Source organism: Asterias amurensis, chromosome 13, assembly GCF_032118995.1.
Source record: "Asterias amurensis chromosome 13, ASM3211899v1".
Taxonomy (NCBI): Eukaryota; Metazoa; Echinodermata; class Asteroidea; order Forcipulatida; family Asteriidae; genus Asterias; species Asterias amurensis.
The window spans coordinates 20,332,154-20,351,097 of NC_092660.1; the positions used below are offsets into that span (position 1 = coordinate 20,332,154).

General features: G+C 37.7%; 1 protein-coding gene across 6 annotated transcripts in view; it reads right to left on the reverse strand.

The window, feature by feature from the left end:
• Positions 1-18,944, reverse strand: part of LOC139945966 (rho GTPase-activating protein 45-like) — a 59,484-nt gene that overhangs the window by 18,846 nt on the left and 21,694 nt on the right. For 3 of the 6 annotated variants that reach the window (XM_071943511.1, XM_071943510.1, XM_071943515.1), the window contains 2 exons: positions 9,861-10,239; positions 586-729 (listed from right to left, as the gene is read on the reverse strand). In XM_071943511.1, the coding sequence (XP_071799612.1) occupies positions 586-729; positions 9,861-10,239 (523 nt within the window). Of the gene's footprint in view, positions 1-585; positions 730-9,860; positions 10,240-10,557; positions 10,802-11,232; positions 11,250-14,628; positions 15,259-18,944 lie in introns of those variants that run through there. The other 3 variants (XM_071943513.1, XM_071943516.1, XM_071943514.1) reach the window with 3 other exon arrangements.

Sequence of the window (18,944 nt, forward strand, 5' to 3'; positions counted from 1 at the left end):
TTTATTGTTATTACAATTGGTATTGTCCTTTTTCTTGGCAATCGTCACTAAACAGCACAAAAATGAAACTCAAACATATGAATACCTGAGACTGCTCCCCTTTTCTTTTGGAAAAAAACACACAAAGTAGAGTATATAAGACAATTGGCAAATAGAGCTGTAACTCCAGACATGAGTTATTTACCGGTTTCTTTTATTAATGTAATTTTTACTGTTTGTAATTTGCTGTAATTTGTATGAATTTTGTGTGTAATTTGCCCCTTCAAACATCCTCGGATAGGAGATGGCATGGCACCCAAGAAATGCAATCAATTATTAATAACGTTATTAGTGATTACAAACCCAGACACTGAAAATCTTCATTAAACATATCTAATTGTTTTCTTCACTGAAAATGACACTATTATTTAATTGTCTCTAATGGTTGAAATAACACTCCCTCTCCCGATCAAAACACTCAGACGTAATTGAAAAATAAACCATGAACGAGATTAACAAAACCTAAAAAAGGAACAGGAATTAATTAAATAATTAAATCAACTTCCCCTCGTCCATGGTATGAATTAGTCTGGTGCGAAAACTTACTCTTGATCTGCGTAATAAGTAACACGGCCGCTGTATGGACATCGGTGGACCGTAGGGCACTGTACTTGTCTAGAATACTCCGTAGTATATTCAGCAAATCTCGAAGTTTATCATGGGCAAGAACTCGCAATGACTCTGTTCTCTCTGCAGAAAATACAACATAAATAACCTCAAATTAATTTGTCATCAATGTGTTGTGTTCTGATAGAATCAATCCAGTGCACATGAGTTATTCATGAGTTATTCACGGTACCATTTATAGGTTAAGCCTGGTTCATAATTCCCGTGAATGTATATCTAATTTTGATGTCACGAGGTGAATTTGTGATGCCACGCATACGCATTTGCAAGAAGTATGAAACAGACTTCACTGAGAGAAAAAATCAAGAAAAACCTGTGATAAGATTTTAATTAACCTTGCCACAAATCAATCAAAGCCAAACCATAACCTTTGCTTAATTGTTTGTCTTTAAAGACTGAAAAACACATCTGCTTATTAAAAATGCATCAGCCCAATTGATAATTGGTTAAACTTTAAGGGAGGCCGGTCATTCTCGTCTAAAGGTAGGGCTGGTTGAGTAAGTATCTGTAAACATCGTTAGATTTTGAATTGATTTAGGAAGCTTTCAAGTGATCAGAGTGTGAATGGCAGATATTCTTTTGCGGAAACAAACATTGAACACACATCAATCAACGTCAGGGCCCAATTTCATAGAGCTGCTTAAGCAGAAAAAGTTACTTAGCACATTTTGCTTACCAGAATAAGGCAAAACTACAAGCAGTACCAGGGCTGTATGCTTCGTTTTTGAAAAGGCAAGGGCACCAAGGCATTTTTTCTTTGGCAAAGGGCACCCTACCAGGAAATTGTAAATTTCTACTGGAGCATTTCAAGGGCACCAAGGCAATGATAAGAGGCAATGGAGGCAATCGCCTCCGTTGCCTCCGTGAAATATCAGGCCTGCAGTACTATTAAATTGGGTCCAGAACTGTCCATATAAAGAACAGCTGAACACAGTGCATACCATAGAGGTAGATACAAACAAAATGTTTCACAACGTCTCACATAAAACTGAAATCTAAAATTACTTTTGTTTACCAAAGATCTCCATTAGATTCTGGGCGAAAAATTCTTTAAGGAATTAAGACACACTCTGTTAATTATTGTTATTAGAAGTTTAAACCGTGTTAAAATATTTGCCAATTAATATCATGCAAAGACAGAATGTCTAAACCAATACCATAGAGCTGCTACATAAGCGCCATAACATTATGCTCACCATAATACGGTTACCGGTTAAAATGCCATGTCACATGTACCACCTGTGACTGGTAACCGAAGTATTTTTGCTCAGCACAAACTTTAAGTAATATTTGCTGCTGAAGAATCTTTATGAAATTGTCTACATATTTTATTCTTCCAATTTGGGTCGGGACTATCTCACGCTATCTTTGAAAGCGTGAGATTTAACCCTGACCAAATTAATGCAATTCAGGATTCAAGACCTTTACTTGACTGGACTCCAATCTTCTTAACAAAGTCCACACCCTCTGTGGCTTAAAAGTAATTAAAACAAAGTTAATCTTTTAAGCTCCCTATTATAAGATAATTATTAAAGTATAATATCTCATAACTTAATGACGTGTGTAATTTTAATCAACGAATGGTTAAAGGCTTTTAATAACAGCTTATCAGAAATTTAGAGTAATTAAGCTCGGTTCTAGTCGAATGCGAAGCGAGTTTGACGCCACAAATTTGCAAGAGTTAAGCTAACATTGCTCAACTCTTGCAAGACATTTTCAGTATGGAGACTTGTAATTTCATGAGGAATATCTCGAATTGAAAATAAGTGCAACAAAAAACTAAATTTGAACCGAGAACCCGTCTTTACAGTCTTCAGAGTCTTCATCATAATATATCATTTCTTTTATGATTTCCTAAGTATATCTAATTGATGTAATAGTGGTTGAATTTTAGAATAATGCCATCTTCAACTTAAAAATAATATTTAGTTTGGGGTGAATTTAACTTACGTCATCCTCCCTGGCACATTACATCATTTACTTGTCACTGCAACTCTGTAAATCTTGCAACTCATTTATTGATACATTTTTTCAACAAATAAGAAGACAGTAATCTCTTCTTCATACCAAAGTATTTAGTGAAGAAGAAAAAGAAAGATGAACAATCATCACTCCTTGAAGCTGGCATGTGTTTATTTTAGCAGAGTATAAACGAACAGCTCAAATGCTGTCATACTAAAGGTTATATACAGGCCTGAATAAAACATTTTGGGGACACATCAATGACATTTTAGAAATAGCTATAAATTATCATCAGGTTAAAGGTTATTTAAGTGTCAAGAAGGACCAGAAACAAGCCTGAAATGTTTGAAATGTTTATCTTTAAAGGTGTCAAGTTACATTCTTTTTGCAAAAGACTCCTTCATAATGTAAATTTAGATGTCTGTGGTTGTTAATGTGTTTTAAGGTGGTACTGGGTCACGACCAAATTGACCAAGTAGAAAATATTCCGTAATAAATTGTCTGCTACTGCTAGGTAAATTGTCTTTGATCTATGGCAAAAGGAAGCAAGATACTAGTCACAGGCAGTACATGTGATGATATGTTGGCTGGTGACCTTATTCTGGTAAGCATATTTACTTGTGCTTAGCCATGTTTGTGCTTTTAAAAGCAGTTCCGTGAAAAATTGGTCTTGAGCATTTTGAATGACTTCAAATGCTTACTTATTAAAAAAACCTTTAAAAAAAACTATCAAGTGCTTTATTTCAAAACTTAAAAAATGAATATGGTAAGTGATCGAGTTTGATTTTAATAAAAAGTGTCTTGTAATGGAAAACCTTGAAAACTGCCCCCCCCCCCAATTAATCAATTAAATTTAACCAACATACTAAATGACTTTATACTATAATTAATGGAACTTACTAAATTTCCAAAGCACATCAGTTTGACTACATTTGACACAATCATTCGCTGCAATTGCAAGGCAATACAGACATCATATCTCCAAACACAAAGTCAGCCAACATCTCGAGACACTATGTCTTAACTCCTATTCGTTACCTCCCAACCCAAGCCCAAAACAAGCAAGGCGTTCAGTCTACAACCAGCTTCCAAACAGAAATAAAAGCCAAGCAAAAATAAACAAGAAACCACTTCTACGGAAGCAGAAAGCCAGACCCTCAATCCTACTCCAATTGGTTCGCATTCACCGGGTGTGAATTTGTGAATTGAAGTCTGTATTTACTTATTGTATTGGACTAACTGGTCCAGAGCAAACAATAGCCCGACTTCACTACACAATGGTAAAGTTTGACCATTAGAGAAAGGACTAGTTTGTCTGGGCACTTGCAAGTCTTTTGTCCCTAGTAATCTGCTTGTTTGAAGTGAAGAACATGACTGAAGAATGTTCACTTGAAGTGGATGTCCATCATCCAATCCCCCCACCCCCTCCCTCGATTCTATTTTAAGACTTTTGTCTGCTGCTCTCCTCAGTCGGAGGAGCTGAGGTTCTTATCTGGAGAGGGATGCCGGTGATATTTCTCAAGAACCTGGAGTTAAATCAATATAGATCTCAAGTGTGACTCTCTTTGCCAAATGTTTCTATTCCCTTTCAAAACTATATATATATAGCAGTAGATTAATATGAAGGTAGGGTTATTATAAGTTATCACACAAGCGCGAGTGGAATACGTAAAAATATAGCGCTTCTGCGTCCCATATCCAACGAGGCCGAAGGCCGAGTTGGATATGGAACGCAGACGCGCTATATTTTCCGTATTTCCACGAGCGCGCGTGTGATAACGTATTTATCTTCAAGCAAACTTGGCGCGTGACATAGAACACACAAGACGCATGGTAGTGATATTAGCCGTGCAGTATAGGTTTTTATCACCACTCCATTCTGCCAATCTGATTGGATGATTAGCGCGTACTTGAAGATAAACTTTGGTATTTAAGACCCCAAAAGAAATTGTGTAAGTTTTACCCGGAAGTCTACTTCATATTAGTTTCGGCTTTTACCCATATACACAGATGTGTGTAAGCACTGTATACTTTCTCGAGCTCTGTGAAAAAAACACTGGCATATTACACGGGTGTAAGGAGTAGTGTCTTACCAACTAAACCATTGAGATTGTCCATAGGTAAAAGCAGCAGAGTACCGAGTATAATCGGGGGAACTAAAACCTAAATTAATATTCTTTATCCCTGATGCAAATTTAACATCTTTTAAAGCCTACTTATTATAAAGATGGTAACACAAGTTGAAGCAACCTGTGTAATCATAATAAACGCACCGTTGTACAGCAATTATTTGGTTTTTTTTTTATGAAAGAATGTTGCTCTGCCCGCCCTTCCAAGTTCCACATGCTCTTTACAAAACACATCCTGAAACTCCTCTAAATAACAAACGACGCGGAAATAAATTATTGGTCCACCTTTCTCTCAAGACTAACAGAAAGAAACAAGTGCGGAATGTTTTTACCTGATACTGAAACCATACCATTTGGAAGACACCACTATCAAGTTCCAATGTATACAAATTACACAAGTTTCTTCACTCAGTCAGACAAATTATACCTTAACATTCTTTGCCCAGTATTTTGAAACCAGACTTCACTGCCAATCAACCAGCACTGATACAATTTGCTGAGAGGAATTGAGATCATTAGATGCATTCCCTGCTTGTACTTGCTGTGACCTGGGCCCAATTCCAAATTTCCATGTGATTTTCAGGATAAGCAAACAACAGCTGAATACCAGTAACAAGCAACTTGCAACAAATGGAAATTTGGTTGGTAATCCTGTTTTTATCAAGGAAGAAATTCCATGCTAAGCAAATTTGTGTGCTTAGCAGCTCTATGAAATTGGGCCCTGAACACCATTTAAAAAATCAAAGTTCTTCACAGGAACTACAGTATACATTTACCCAGGAATGTGATTGTACAAAACTGAAAAAAATCCAGTGAGCCTCTTTCTCCCCTTAGACAAATTAGTTTACCCAGCATTCTTCTTGAGCAGTGCTCTGCTGGCCAAATGCCAGTTAAAACACACCTAAGGACCAGTCAAAATTCACTCCAAGTGATCCGACTGGCTACTTCAGTTTGAAAAGCATCTCTATTTCAGTTCAAATATGGACTACATGTAGTCAAAAAAGCTAGTAGACATGTGAAATGACAAGCTAAACTGGCCCTGCTGACCAGTCACTAAATAGGTTAAGGGCAAACCCTGACTGTTCACACTTAAATTGCTAACCTTTCCAAACTCATGGGAAAAAGCCAGGGATAGTAGAAAGCCCTGTAGGGATTGGGGGGGGGGTTAATAAAATGCAAAACACAGAATACAGTAATGGGGTCAATACTAAGTGGTCATTTATCCCAGGAAAACCACACCAAGTATGAAACAAACTTTGGGTAGTGGTGGGTTAAAATTCATCATGAATTTTCATTGGGTTTGATTTCCTAAGAATTGGCTCAGTAGACATTTGATCTAGACAGGGATGACAATTTTTTCTCTCGTTTATTTGAACTTTTTGATCTGAATTTCAGAGTTCTATCTGAACTTCAGACTTTTTAAGTCAGCCTGTTGAAGAAACATTTTCCCACAAATAGTGATCTTAAAGCAGTCCTTGTATTCTAAGGCCAATGTAACCTGAATAACACTCAAGTGCCTACATGTGAACCATCAGGCCTTCAACTTGACTCTTGAAGGGGCCATGCAATCTTCCACAGTGATGAGGGTCACTTCTTTGAGGAATGTGTAAATTTGTCTTCGAACTTTGTATAGGGCACCACTGCAGAAGGACAGTGCACCGAGGCATTGCATTATGGAACTTGCCGAGAATGCCTTGTAGGTTAATATGACTGCTATGTCCTGGGATAAATGATCACCTCCAAGACAACTCCGCTCCTCAAACAACCTGCACTCCTGGGGTGATCGCTGTTTTTCACATGCCGGGCCATCTCTTTGGAACAGCATCCCACTTCAACTCAGAAAAGCAGATACTTGTTCCAAATTCAAAAATCATCTCAAAACATCTATTTCGGAAACAATAGCCTCAAAACTTTTGGTTGTCTTGTGTCATTGTGTATTAGCAGAGTTCTTGTTTTTTTGCGCCAGGAGTGTCATCATTGACAGACATGGCGCACTAGAAAAGTTCATCATTATTATGTACGAATGCAGTATACATGTAACCTTCAATGTGAGTCATTACCAATGGCAGGGTATACATTACATGATGATCTCTTGTGCCACATTTCAACCAAAGTGCTACGTGCATTAATGCTCCTCCTGACGATGAAGTACACAACCCTTTCCTTTTGACTCAAATCCCTTGTGCCGTTCATGTCAAACCTTTAGGCCTATTCCACGAAACAAGGAAAGCACTTTTCGCATATCAATTTACAATAACCTTTCCACTGTACGATAGAACATTCAGGAAAATCAACAGACAATGAAATGCTTTTGATGGACAGTGTGATTTCCTTCTGTGTTTATTCCACATTCAATTACTTAAATTACTTTAACTAAAATGTTTGTTTGGCCAACATTCGTAGATGCCCAAAATGTGTGCACTTTGTAACCTAAATAGTATTATAGGGGCCTACGTGTACTATGTGTACATGTACATGAAATAAATGATCCATTGAAAAGTTAAAGCTCAACCGGTCACCAAAGTAGCACGAAAATAGTGAAAAACAGTCAGTTTTCAAACATCAAATTTTGGACTACCAAGATCAGAACCAATTGTTTTAAACTCACCATCTCTTGCAATTATTTCTTTCAGAGAAAAGTCAGAACTGTGTTAAGCCAAAGAAATCTTCTCAAATGTAATGTACATTTTCCTCCCATCCCCTTGACACCATTTAGTGTCTATGGCTTTTTACCCACTTTTATCCTTTTCATTCCTCAACTCTCTTTACTCAACAGCTCAAAATATTTAGCCTTGGATCTGATTGGTATGCCCATGGAGGAAGGGTATTCCTAGCCCATGAGCGAGTGAAACTTGGGCCTGCACATGAACTTGTCTGACTTTGAATTTCCTTCCGCCATGGACATGATTTTGAAGGATTTGAGGAATGTTAAATGGTTGATGGCAAATAAACCGCTTATTATTAAAACAGCTCTGCGGAGCTCAGCCAAGCTGCAACAACCTTCCCCCACCCACCACCAACAAATCAATCAATACAGCCTAATCAATACGTATTGATTATGACTGGAGCATCCTAAGGATTGGATCAATAACGTGCTGAGAATAGAACACCCTGTTGTCTGTAAGTGTGAATTGATGGCGGTCATTGGGGCGAAAGGAAATGTAATGAGATACTTTGTAGTTTATTTGTTTTTCGGATCATGCCATTTGGCAGAATGATAGAATTATCCCAGTATGACAAAGACAGCTTTCTCTACCACTGATTGTCCACTCAGCATTTATTCTATTATTCTTAAGTGTTTTCTATGTTATAAAAACACCTCATTGTTTTTTTAAATGATTTCTATCGGCTGCCAGTTCTTCTCCTTTTCTTATTTTGATGTGCAATTATGAACAAGAAACGATCCAGTTTAAAATGTGGTATTTGTATTCGATCATCCTTTGATCCTTTCTCAATGCATTAAGCGTTGGGCAATTACTTGCAATAATTTATTTAAACCCTTCTTCTCTCTGACCATAGAATATCATCCACTGTAGGCTTGAAGAATATAGACAAACCATACCAGTCTGCAATAAGTGTAGACTGATTGACATTTACACTCTGCAGCTCACAAATTTCAAGATCTCAGACCATGGGACATAGCCCAACTCAAGACGTTACCAGCACAAAGAAAATTGTGATCTTTCTTTTGCAAGCACTGTGATAAAATGAAATAACAATAATAGTAACTGTACATCTTGATAATGTATCACTTTGTTTACCCTTTAAAGAACTGTTGACTTTTATTTGAACACAATTGAGTTCCTGACCCGCCCTACATGTCTTGCAAGGGATATTACAAGTCTTTCTTATTTAATCAGACGGCATTTTCAGAGTTCCTCCATTTAGCATCTGAGCGGGATTGACATTCCAGAATCAGAGCGCCCGATCCATCTCCACCCGCTAGGAGACATGAAACATGTAACATGAATGTACTGCGGTTATAGCGACAACATTGCAGATCCTCACATTCATTGCAATCATACCTCATGCACTTCTTTTTCAAGGACGCGTTGCCTCGGATCGGGCGAGTTGGTCTATGAAAAGCATTTTTAAACGTTTGTTGTGAAATGCAATGGTTAGAAAGATGTTTTAAAAGTAGAATATAATGATCCACACAAATGCCTTGAAATTGCACGGTTTTCTTTATACAACGTGAATTAGCATGGCAGTCCAACTTGTGGGGTCAAATTTTTGATTCCACAAAATAGCAGAGCGTGTTAGTTTGCCAAGTAAAAGGAAACACACTTTCGAGACAAATTTGTGTGGATTATTATATTCTACTTTTAAAACATCTTTCTAACCATCTATTTTATAAAAAAAAACGTTTAAAATACTTTTCATAGACCAACTCGCCCAATCCAAGGCACTCGATGTTCATCTGTACAATGAACTCTGGAAAGGCAAGCTACGCATTAGAAATATGTAGTTTGTGTTATACATGTTGACTTTAACTGGAACGCAACAGGATATGAACGTGGAAGTGAGATGAAGTCACGACCTCGAAGTTTACGAGAGGACTTTTTCTCACGGTAATCAACAAAGTCATTGAGGACAATGACTCAAGGACAGATTTGACCTGTTATTAAAACAATTAAAGATTTAAAGTTGTTTTTGGAAGTAAAAAATAAGTGATGACTTCAGTAGAAAATGAGTTCCAAACTGTATTCATCGACAAGCAAGTATTAAAGGCACTGTAAACTCATGTTAATTGTTAGCATGAAACAATGGAGCAATGGAGAGCTATTGATAGTATGTATCATTGTGAGAAATGGCTCCCTCTCAAGTAACATAGTTTTTGATATAGGTGTAATTTCTCACTCAAATATAAATTTGTTTCAGGCATCTGAAAGCAACCTTACAAACTATTGTGCAACCAAGGTATATTTTCTTTCATTATTTTCTTGCAACTTCGATGACCAACGAAGCCCACAAGTTTGTTATTTTATGCATATGTTTGGAAATGGCAAGTGAGAATACCGGTATTTGACAATTACCAAAGGTGTCCTGTGCCTTTAAAAGCATTCATGTTATTTCTTACTCCAAATATTAAAACAAACTCACCTCCATCTTGGTTAAAGATGAGTTTTAATCGACTCAGCGACTCTGAGAAAGTTCTGACGTCCCTCGTCAACTGGAGTATTTCCTCATGATTGACAATAGGCGAATCAACGCAGTCTGAGTTCAGACTGGTGGACGAACCAGTCTTTGATGATCTCCTGATAGAGTGTGGTGACCCAAAAACCGCTATACTCGCTGGTCGAGTCCCTCCGTCGCTCGACTCGGAGAGACGCTTTGTCTTGAGGCTCCGAGGTCGAGTAACGACATCAGAGTCCGGAAGGGGAAGCGTGTCCTTTTCAGTGAGTGATGCATGATGGGATAAGTGGGTCATGTGATCTGAAGGCAGCATGGCTGGGCTTAAACGATCCGTTCCATCCGCATCCTGAAAATTAATAATAACAAATTATTAACTTAACGATGGACACTTTTCTGTGAAAAAGGTGGCAATATCTACTTTTCAATACACATTGTACAGCTAGGAACACAAGAAGTTGTGCTCAACATTCATCCAAGTTCTACTACAAACCTCTGAAAATTAGGTTAGTTTTTCCAGCTACATCAGCAAACACAATGAATAAAAACTCAACCTATATTTGGTTTTCAGAATTGCTTATAACAAAATTTAAAATTTATTTGTAGTTAAATTCTCAACTAAACTTAAGTTTGGTCAATTGATGCCAGTTTAACCACAACTTCTCACCCTTTTTATCAACCAAGTTGGCCTGGAATTCCTTAGCCGTAGTTTTGTTGATTTCAGCTTCATGAAGTCATAAGTGTTTTCTTACACACACCAAAACAACACCACCTCTGGAGTCACACCAGATTAATTGAAACTAACAAAACAAAATCTAAAAGTCCAATGTTTCAAGGGTGAGAAACAGATGTGTCCAATCTCAAGAATTCATCACAATGACATGAATCCACAGGAGTTCCAAGTTTAAAACTGGTAATAAATGAAAACTACATGAATCCCAAGAGAGCTTGTAAAAAAACCAAGTGCAGTGCGATTGCTGTTGTATTCCAAAATGATTTAGTCCACTCTGACATGTGGATCCTACTCAAGGACTTTATACCAAATCACCAGCGGAAATATCCACTTCACTACCATGTGACCACAACAGGTAAAACTTTTATGACGTTAACATTGTTCTTGCGTGTAACTTTACCCTGATTACTCCATTGATCCAAATATTTATCAGCATGGATAATGGATTGACAACAATGATACCTGCTTTTGATGTGGTTATTTTTATGGCCGGCCAGGATAAAAGAACAAGTAATGATGTCACAGGTTAAAGCAGGGTTCGAGAAACCTGATTAGAGTTTACATGCAATGGGAGTTACTCATCATGGACCATTGTGCAATGGTGCTTACCAAGTCTTTTCCACTGTTTGTAAAGTCCTGTTATTGACACTAGTAACCAATCCGTCGTTAACTACCCACTTCCTCTTGGTTTGAGAAAATATACAAAACAAAAGCAGACCTGCCGTAATCTCTTTCAAAATGTGAGCACCGATTACTCAGAAAATGGACTCCCTTTGGATTCATGTTTGATTGATCATGGGAAGGAATCACTGGGGTAAAGGTGACTCTGTCAACTCAAGTGGGTTTGACCTAGATTCAGATTGTCTACTCTACCCGTCTATCTTTACTTAAAAGAAAGCTTTGTTCAGATTTTTTAACGTCTGATTAAAAGTCTTCTTTTTTTTTTTTTTGCTTAAAGTTTTGTTGGGACTTTGTTTTCCATATTCACATGCTGCTGTACTAAAGACACTGGACACTATTGGTAATTGTCAAAGGCCAGTCCTCTCACTTGGTGTATCTCAACATGCATAAAATAACAAACCTGTGAAAATTTGAGCTCAATTGGTCGTCAAAGTTGCGAGGTATTAATGAAAGAAAAAAATACCCTTGTCATTCGAAGTTGTGTGCTTTTAGATGGTTGATTTCGAGACGTCAAGTTCTAAATCTGAGGTCTCAAAATCAAATTCGTGGAAAATTACTTCTTTCTCGAAAACTACGTCACTTCAGAGGTAGCCGTTTCTCACAATCTTTTATACTATCAGTCTCTCCCCATTTCTCGTCACCAAGTAAGGTTTTATGCTAGTAATTATTTTGAGTAATTACCAATAGTGTCCACTGCCTTAAAGTACAATACATTTTTATTAATGTGCAGATCATGTCACATTATACACAAAAGGTTGACCTTTCATACACTCCTTGATTCCTGGCAGTCAATTCCTTAGGAGTAACAAAACAATTCTAGTCATGAGCATTGTAAATTTTATACCAAAATAACTATATAATTATGTTTTGTTTCTTAAAAAACTAAAAGCTAAACCAGTTTCGAGAAGTGCCCTTTTCTTCACATCAATTGTTTATAAAAAGGACAGAAATGTTATTTTTTCAATTGAGTTGTACAAATCCTACCAGCCGGAAGTCTCAGCTCTTAAGCACATGTATGTTAACTTGTGATGTCATAAGTTACATGACCAAAATAACAACACAGCACTTTAGCTCCATGATTTGCTTTCAATCATGGAGCTATACTTTTATTTTAATCTACTTCTTCCCCCACGCTTCTATTATTCTTCCACATTTTATTTTTTACTAATAGGGTTAAAGACTTGTGTAAATTCCCAAGCTCTAATCCTTATTACTGATAAGTAATCATTTGATAAACATCAGTAATTGACAATCAAAACAGTGCTGTTTCTAAACATCATCACAAACAGTAGGGGTGGGCTGGGTTAAGGTTCACATTCCAGAATGTCTTCTATACATTCTTGGCACTGCATCTTACAGAAATCTTTGCTCAGGGCACCCCTATAAAAGTGTATTATTCTAAGAGCTGTGTGCACCTATCTGGCAGTAAGCAGTGCCATGAAATTAGGTCCTGTCCGTTATTTTATAAAGAACTAAGATTTATCTTAAGATGGTGCCAGTAACTAAAATCATTATTGAGTTCTAGATTTTATGCTTTGCGTAATTACTTGTGCCAGTTAGGTAATGCTTATGACATAATAAACAAGTTATCCTTTTGAGGTCATATTCATATTCACATATAAGTCATAATTGTAGACTACTTCAGTCATAATTAGAGATATATAAGTCATAATTATGACTTCCTCTTGTCTCTCTCTTAATAATATCCTTCTTATGCTTCCTGTATCTGCATCCTCTGTAATCATGGCAACAAAGGCTTTGGTTTGATAAGACTGTAGTTCCTGAGATTAGATGCTTACAAGTTTCATTGTAAAGATGGAAGTTTATTTAATAATAATTACAACAATAATAACATTTTGAAGAACTCAAATGTGGATGGCCGAAACCCCCAATGACATACTTTGTCACATTGCTGTATTTTATGCATCATCATGTCATGTAAACAAACACCTGTTCTCAAAGAAAATCATGTGTTTCTCTTTTATTTACAGTAAATATTTATATGTTTCATAATGCAATATTCTGTCATTAAAATTTGGTACATACAAATTTGGAAGAGGTGTAAAAAAAATTCATCCTCACTGAAAAGTAAAAAAATTGTTTCAGGTTTAAAATTACATTCATAATATCGGACAGAATTATTGCATAATATAATATAAATATAATACTTGACGCATCATTATAGATGTAAATGAGTTAGATGTTTTTCGGTACCATCAAGGACGAATGGGGTAAAGCAGGAGTGACTCCATTATGTTAAACGAAAAAAGGTAATCCAAACTGGTAATATTCAAAGTGGTCTGACCATTAGTGGCCAAGGCATGACTTAACCTAGAAACACAGTTCCTGTAGTAATTTCACAATTGGATCAGTTTAAAGGGATGTTGAATGTCAGGGCTCCAATTTGGGGGAAAAAAAACCACAAGACTATTCCTATAAAGGGCTTGTAGCTCAAAAATGTTTACTCGTAGCTCAAATGTTTCCTCGAAAAAGAGAATTTGTTACAAGGCAACACTTATCTACACAGTTTCACAATTAAGCTGTTATATAACAACAAGCACTAAATAAGAGAATATTTACGTCATTTTTGTTATGGATCGAATTTAAATTCTCAATGGAGTTTAAAGATGTTTGCCTTTATCAGGTGAAAACTTTAAAATGCAGTGAGGTGCAATTAAAAAAACACAAGACCGACAGACATGTATAGACATGTACAGTCATAAGTTTACTGTTCCAAGTCTAAAATGGCCTGCGATCCAGCGTTGATTTTGAGTGCTGATTGGATCAGGGCATCTGATCATGAAAGCGTTAAAAGCAATGTTACCAAATGGCGGCTTCAAAGAATATCACCATAATGTTTTATGGGACGAGAAATATAAACCCTGTTTTAACAAATTTTGTAGTTTTTTGTTTTAATCCCCAAACACAAGGCCGGGCCAGTACGCTTTGTTTTGAAAGGGCACGGGCACAAAGGCATTTTCTTCTTGGTAAAGGGCACCCTATGAGGAAATTGTAAATTTCTACTGAGAGCATTTAAAGGGCACCAACTAAGGCAATGACTAGAGGACATGGAGGCAATCACCTTCTTTGCCCTCTTGAAGTTTTAGGCCTGAAACTTACAGTACAATGCAGTTTACACTGTTTCTGCTTAGCAACGTTTGTATGTGCTTAGAAAATTTGGATGTTTCACAATTTTCCAAGATATGGTTCACCATCACTCAGTCCCAACACTCCTCCCCCCCCCCACTCCATCCCCTGACCCTACAGTCTGCACAGCTGTGCGCCCAATGACAGAAAAGCACAAGCGTGTTATATTATACTCACCGGTTGTACAGTGATGTACGGTAGGCTTGCAAACCGCTTTCGGATGAACCTCGGCGATGTGATCAAAGCCTTCATGTGCATTTTCATGTTGGATTTGTTATTATCCATCAGTACTCTCTGAGAATGTTCTACCTTTCACAAGACAGGCATATCACAGGCCAAAAAAGATGTAGGCTCAGAGGCATCAGTTTACAACGTACAGTCCAGGCTGGTAAACAACACTCGCAATCTCTATTAATACACTCTTGCTTGTGCTGACGTCAAATACACGTTGGAATGTGTGAAACACAGGAAACGGTGAATACAAAGCTCCTGATTCAACGTTTTCTTTTTCTAATAAAGCTACAGTTAGGATGATTTCATCAGTCTTTTTATAGCAACTTTTTATCCTTCCGACAAACACAGTTAAATTGACTAAATGAAAATGTCCTCAGCTTAAGTTCAGAAATTTCTACACACAAAAAGCAAACAGTCAATAAGGCATTGAAATCATATCTTGATAAACAAAGTTTGTTCCAGTCACAGTTATCAAGTGACAACAACATTCAGGTCTGTTTCACCTCACATTTATCTTCTCGGTTAAATGTTTTCCTCAGTTTTCACTGTGGAAGTCAAAACGATGTAAACAATTATATTGCAGATCTCCTGAAAATCCAGCTGAAAAACAAAAGAAGAAAAAGTGGCACTAATTTTCCCAAGCGGCAAGACGCAGAAAGTTATGCTCTAATGAATTGAATATCAATCCATATGGAAAGCCAGGCACTTCATCTAACTACCGCTCATCACAATGCTGTAAACAATAAGCGCTGTACCCAGAGTTCAGGCAAGAAAAAAGGTGCGTCCATTACCCTAGTTACATTCACACTCGGGGGGAGGGGGGTTCTGGATGGGTTGCAAAATCTCCTCTTTGGAAAAACTGGGCACTTCAAAACTACCCGGCGAAATGATGTCAACATTTATTTCTGCAATCAAAATTGCTGAGTTGAGTCAAGTGAGGTTCTTTCCTAGCACAGAGCTACACAAAGAGGGTTTTCCTTTCCTAAAGATGAACTCAATGTCCCAGTTGATTCCCAAAGTCAAGTCATGTCAACAATTTCTGCTGGTCATTTAATTCCGGCAAAGCAAAGTGTAATCCTTTCCTCTTAATCAAATTAAAGGTGCACCAAGTGCTTCCTCGATGACTTGCAACTCTTCCTTCCTCTGTCAAACTTTCTAATTCTGTGACAATTCAATTAAATGTTTTCCAACTTTGTTTTCAACAGTTCAAATTATTTCAAAGAAACTAATGAGTTTGCAGCTCATTGGTGAGGTCAACATCCTTCCTTGTTTGCAGTCACATCTTATTATCGATTGCTAAAATAGTTTCACTTTTAAACTTGTCCATTATTGAAAACAAACAATTCCAGAAAAAGAAATTATTTGCAACTCTGCTTGAGTAATTTCCAACTGATCTTCAAAGCTCTTGTTTTATATGTTGGGTTTACTAATCTTCTTCCATTTGTGAAATTGTCCGTCAACAAAACTGATTAGTGAAAGAGCATATCCTTCATGAGTTTTTTTTTTGTAGAGGTAATGTTTGTACAAAGTCTGTGTGGCAGACACTGAAATGTAATGGGATTAAAATCGTTGTGTTTATCTGGGTGATTTATTTGTTAATGTAACTTATGAAAAACTTTCCCAAAGGAAATTTGGACTTTGCATTTGTTTAATGCTGGATTAGATAGCTACGTTTTTTTCCCCTCTCATAATCCACTAATGCGATTTATTCATGCAAGATCTTCCTGGGGTGGGGAGTGACCATGGTTTAAAAATTATTAAATTGTGGCAATTATAACCATACTATTTCAAGGTCAGAGAACTTACTATCCTAAAATTTCAGCAAAGTAAGTTCCATCTTTACTGAAACTTGTACATAGTTTTGGTTGTATTCTTAGTTTATCTGCAAGTGTTTTTATTTCACGTTTGAAACACCCCCAAACTATCACACTCACCAATAATGCCTGACAAATCCTCATGAAGACAACAAAACTTACACACTCGATATAGAAAGACCACACCAATCTGACTCAACACCAAGTTCTCGGTATCGACAACCAATAGCCCCGTGATTCACACCAATGCCGACCAAGGTGAAATTGAAGTTTGATGTCAGACACTGTTTCATGGAATGTCTATTGCGGCTCGTTTGGCGCTTTTGTTGTAAAGCTCATTGTCGATCTCAAGTGGCCGGGGTTTAAGTCCAATCCACTCTGAAACATCCCAAGCAGCTTTAGACAACTCTGACGAAACAACCAATTTGACTCTTAATTTCAGTCGAACAGCCTGAAGAGTGGTTTAAAAATGCTCCAGTTGACTTGCAGCAGATATACCCAGATATATTTTCCAGAGCACAAAAATATTTGAAAGCAGTTCTGCAAATTATCTTGGTTGAAAACTTCATCAGCATAGATTAAAAACATTTGCTCTGCCACATGCCGATGTGCAGAAGCATTGGAGGAAATCCTTTGAAATGAAGTGATGGTGCACAGTGGAGACGGTGACAAATTACTCAGACTCCAGCCAAAGCGCTTTATTCTCCAATCTAGACACTGGGGAAAACCTTGTAGAAATAAATATCACTTTGTTTGTGTGTTGATGTTGTTGACTATCCTGCAACACAATTATACTCCAGTTTTATGTGAAAAGCATTGAAACAGCGCAACATTTCCCTCAACAAGCCCACAGGCTAGACTAGCTATCATACCAGCAACATGTTTACACATTACATGAATAGAAACAAGCCGCCATCAGCAGCAAACCACTCATTGGATCACAGCATATGTTCATCTCAGTCAAATATTTAATTCCTGCGACTACACACTGACTTCCTCTCATCCATAACTCATTACATCCGTAATGAATACTAACGCTTAAGATCCGTCGCTTCCTTGACAGCTCTATCTCGGAAATTGTCCACAATTTTATTCAAGTCCTTTTCGATGCAACCCGTCTGCGGAGTAGGATGGAGCCCTGGATATATGTTGAACCTCTCCCTCGGCTAAGAGACGTGTTACCCTGCTGCCTTCTATCCCCCACAACAAGTTCAATGACAATGACACGCTTGATAAGGTACCAACATTAAATTAACCAGCTTTACTCCAAGGCAAACCTGACCTGGTAAATTAGTCTCTGCAGCTAGTTTTCCACAACAAGGTTGATTTTTCCCCCTGATGACTCCACTACTCTCCCTTGGTTCAATTGACAGTGTATCTTTTTTACTAATCCATTCAGAAATTACTGCTATCCCAGAGTCTGTCATCCAAGCCGCTCTTGTGTTGTCTTCAAACAAAGAGTACTTATCCCAAACAAGGTCATAGACACAGTTCTTGTCATCCTTATTTTAGTTTAGATATCCATGCATACACAAATCAAGAGTATTAGTCAATCCATGGTCAATCCGAGGACAAAAATACAAGCTACAGATTTCGGTGCCACAACGAGTACAGATGGTCCCACAGTACGGCTTTATAATGTCATAGTACTAGTGATGTCAATCACGTCACATGTTGTTGACTGTTATGGGACGGTGGTTGTATTTACTCAGGGTTGCAGTCCAGCACCGACGGGAAGATATTTTTCATACGAGCTGTCGTTTTCGGAGGAATTTCCTTGGTGAAAGACGCTCCAGTTCCACACATAGCGGGGATAGTGACATTCACAGATGACAATGATGAAGTACAGAACAAGTACTGTGTACTACAGCATCCCTCATAGACTAATCGACTCATTCAGAATGTAGGCTACATATATATGTACGACCTACTGGCAGACCGTTAACATAGATCTCACTGATGGATCACTCCAACTGGGTGTTAAAATCCAGGTCTCTGGACGAGAATCCCAAGGATAAAACCTGCTATTTGACAGTCACTTTAAGCCACAGGGTTATCACTCTGTTCTGCCGTGGGCCTTAACACCAATCACAGTTAGCTGTAAGTCACACGAGCAAAGCAAGACTCAACACATCCACACAGCCACTCAGAGAAATCATCAAGTTTTGCACAGCCATTTTTTTTGCTAATTTAGAAGAACTTATTCGAATTGTTTTCAACGACGACCCTTTTACCCACACAGGGAATACAACAAAAACGCTCATCCCCTTTACCAACAATACGGGAATAAACATATATGAATGGGATGTGTAAATCTGCTGGTATGGGAGGGTATACATCTACTACAAGGAGAACGGTTGACGGACTACGGCTAATTATTATTCACTGGCTCAAAAACATCCAGGCTGCCTCTGAGCTTGAGTTTCGGGGGGGGGGGGGGGGGGG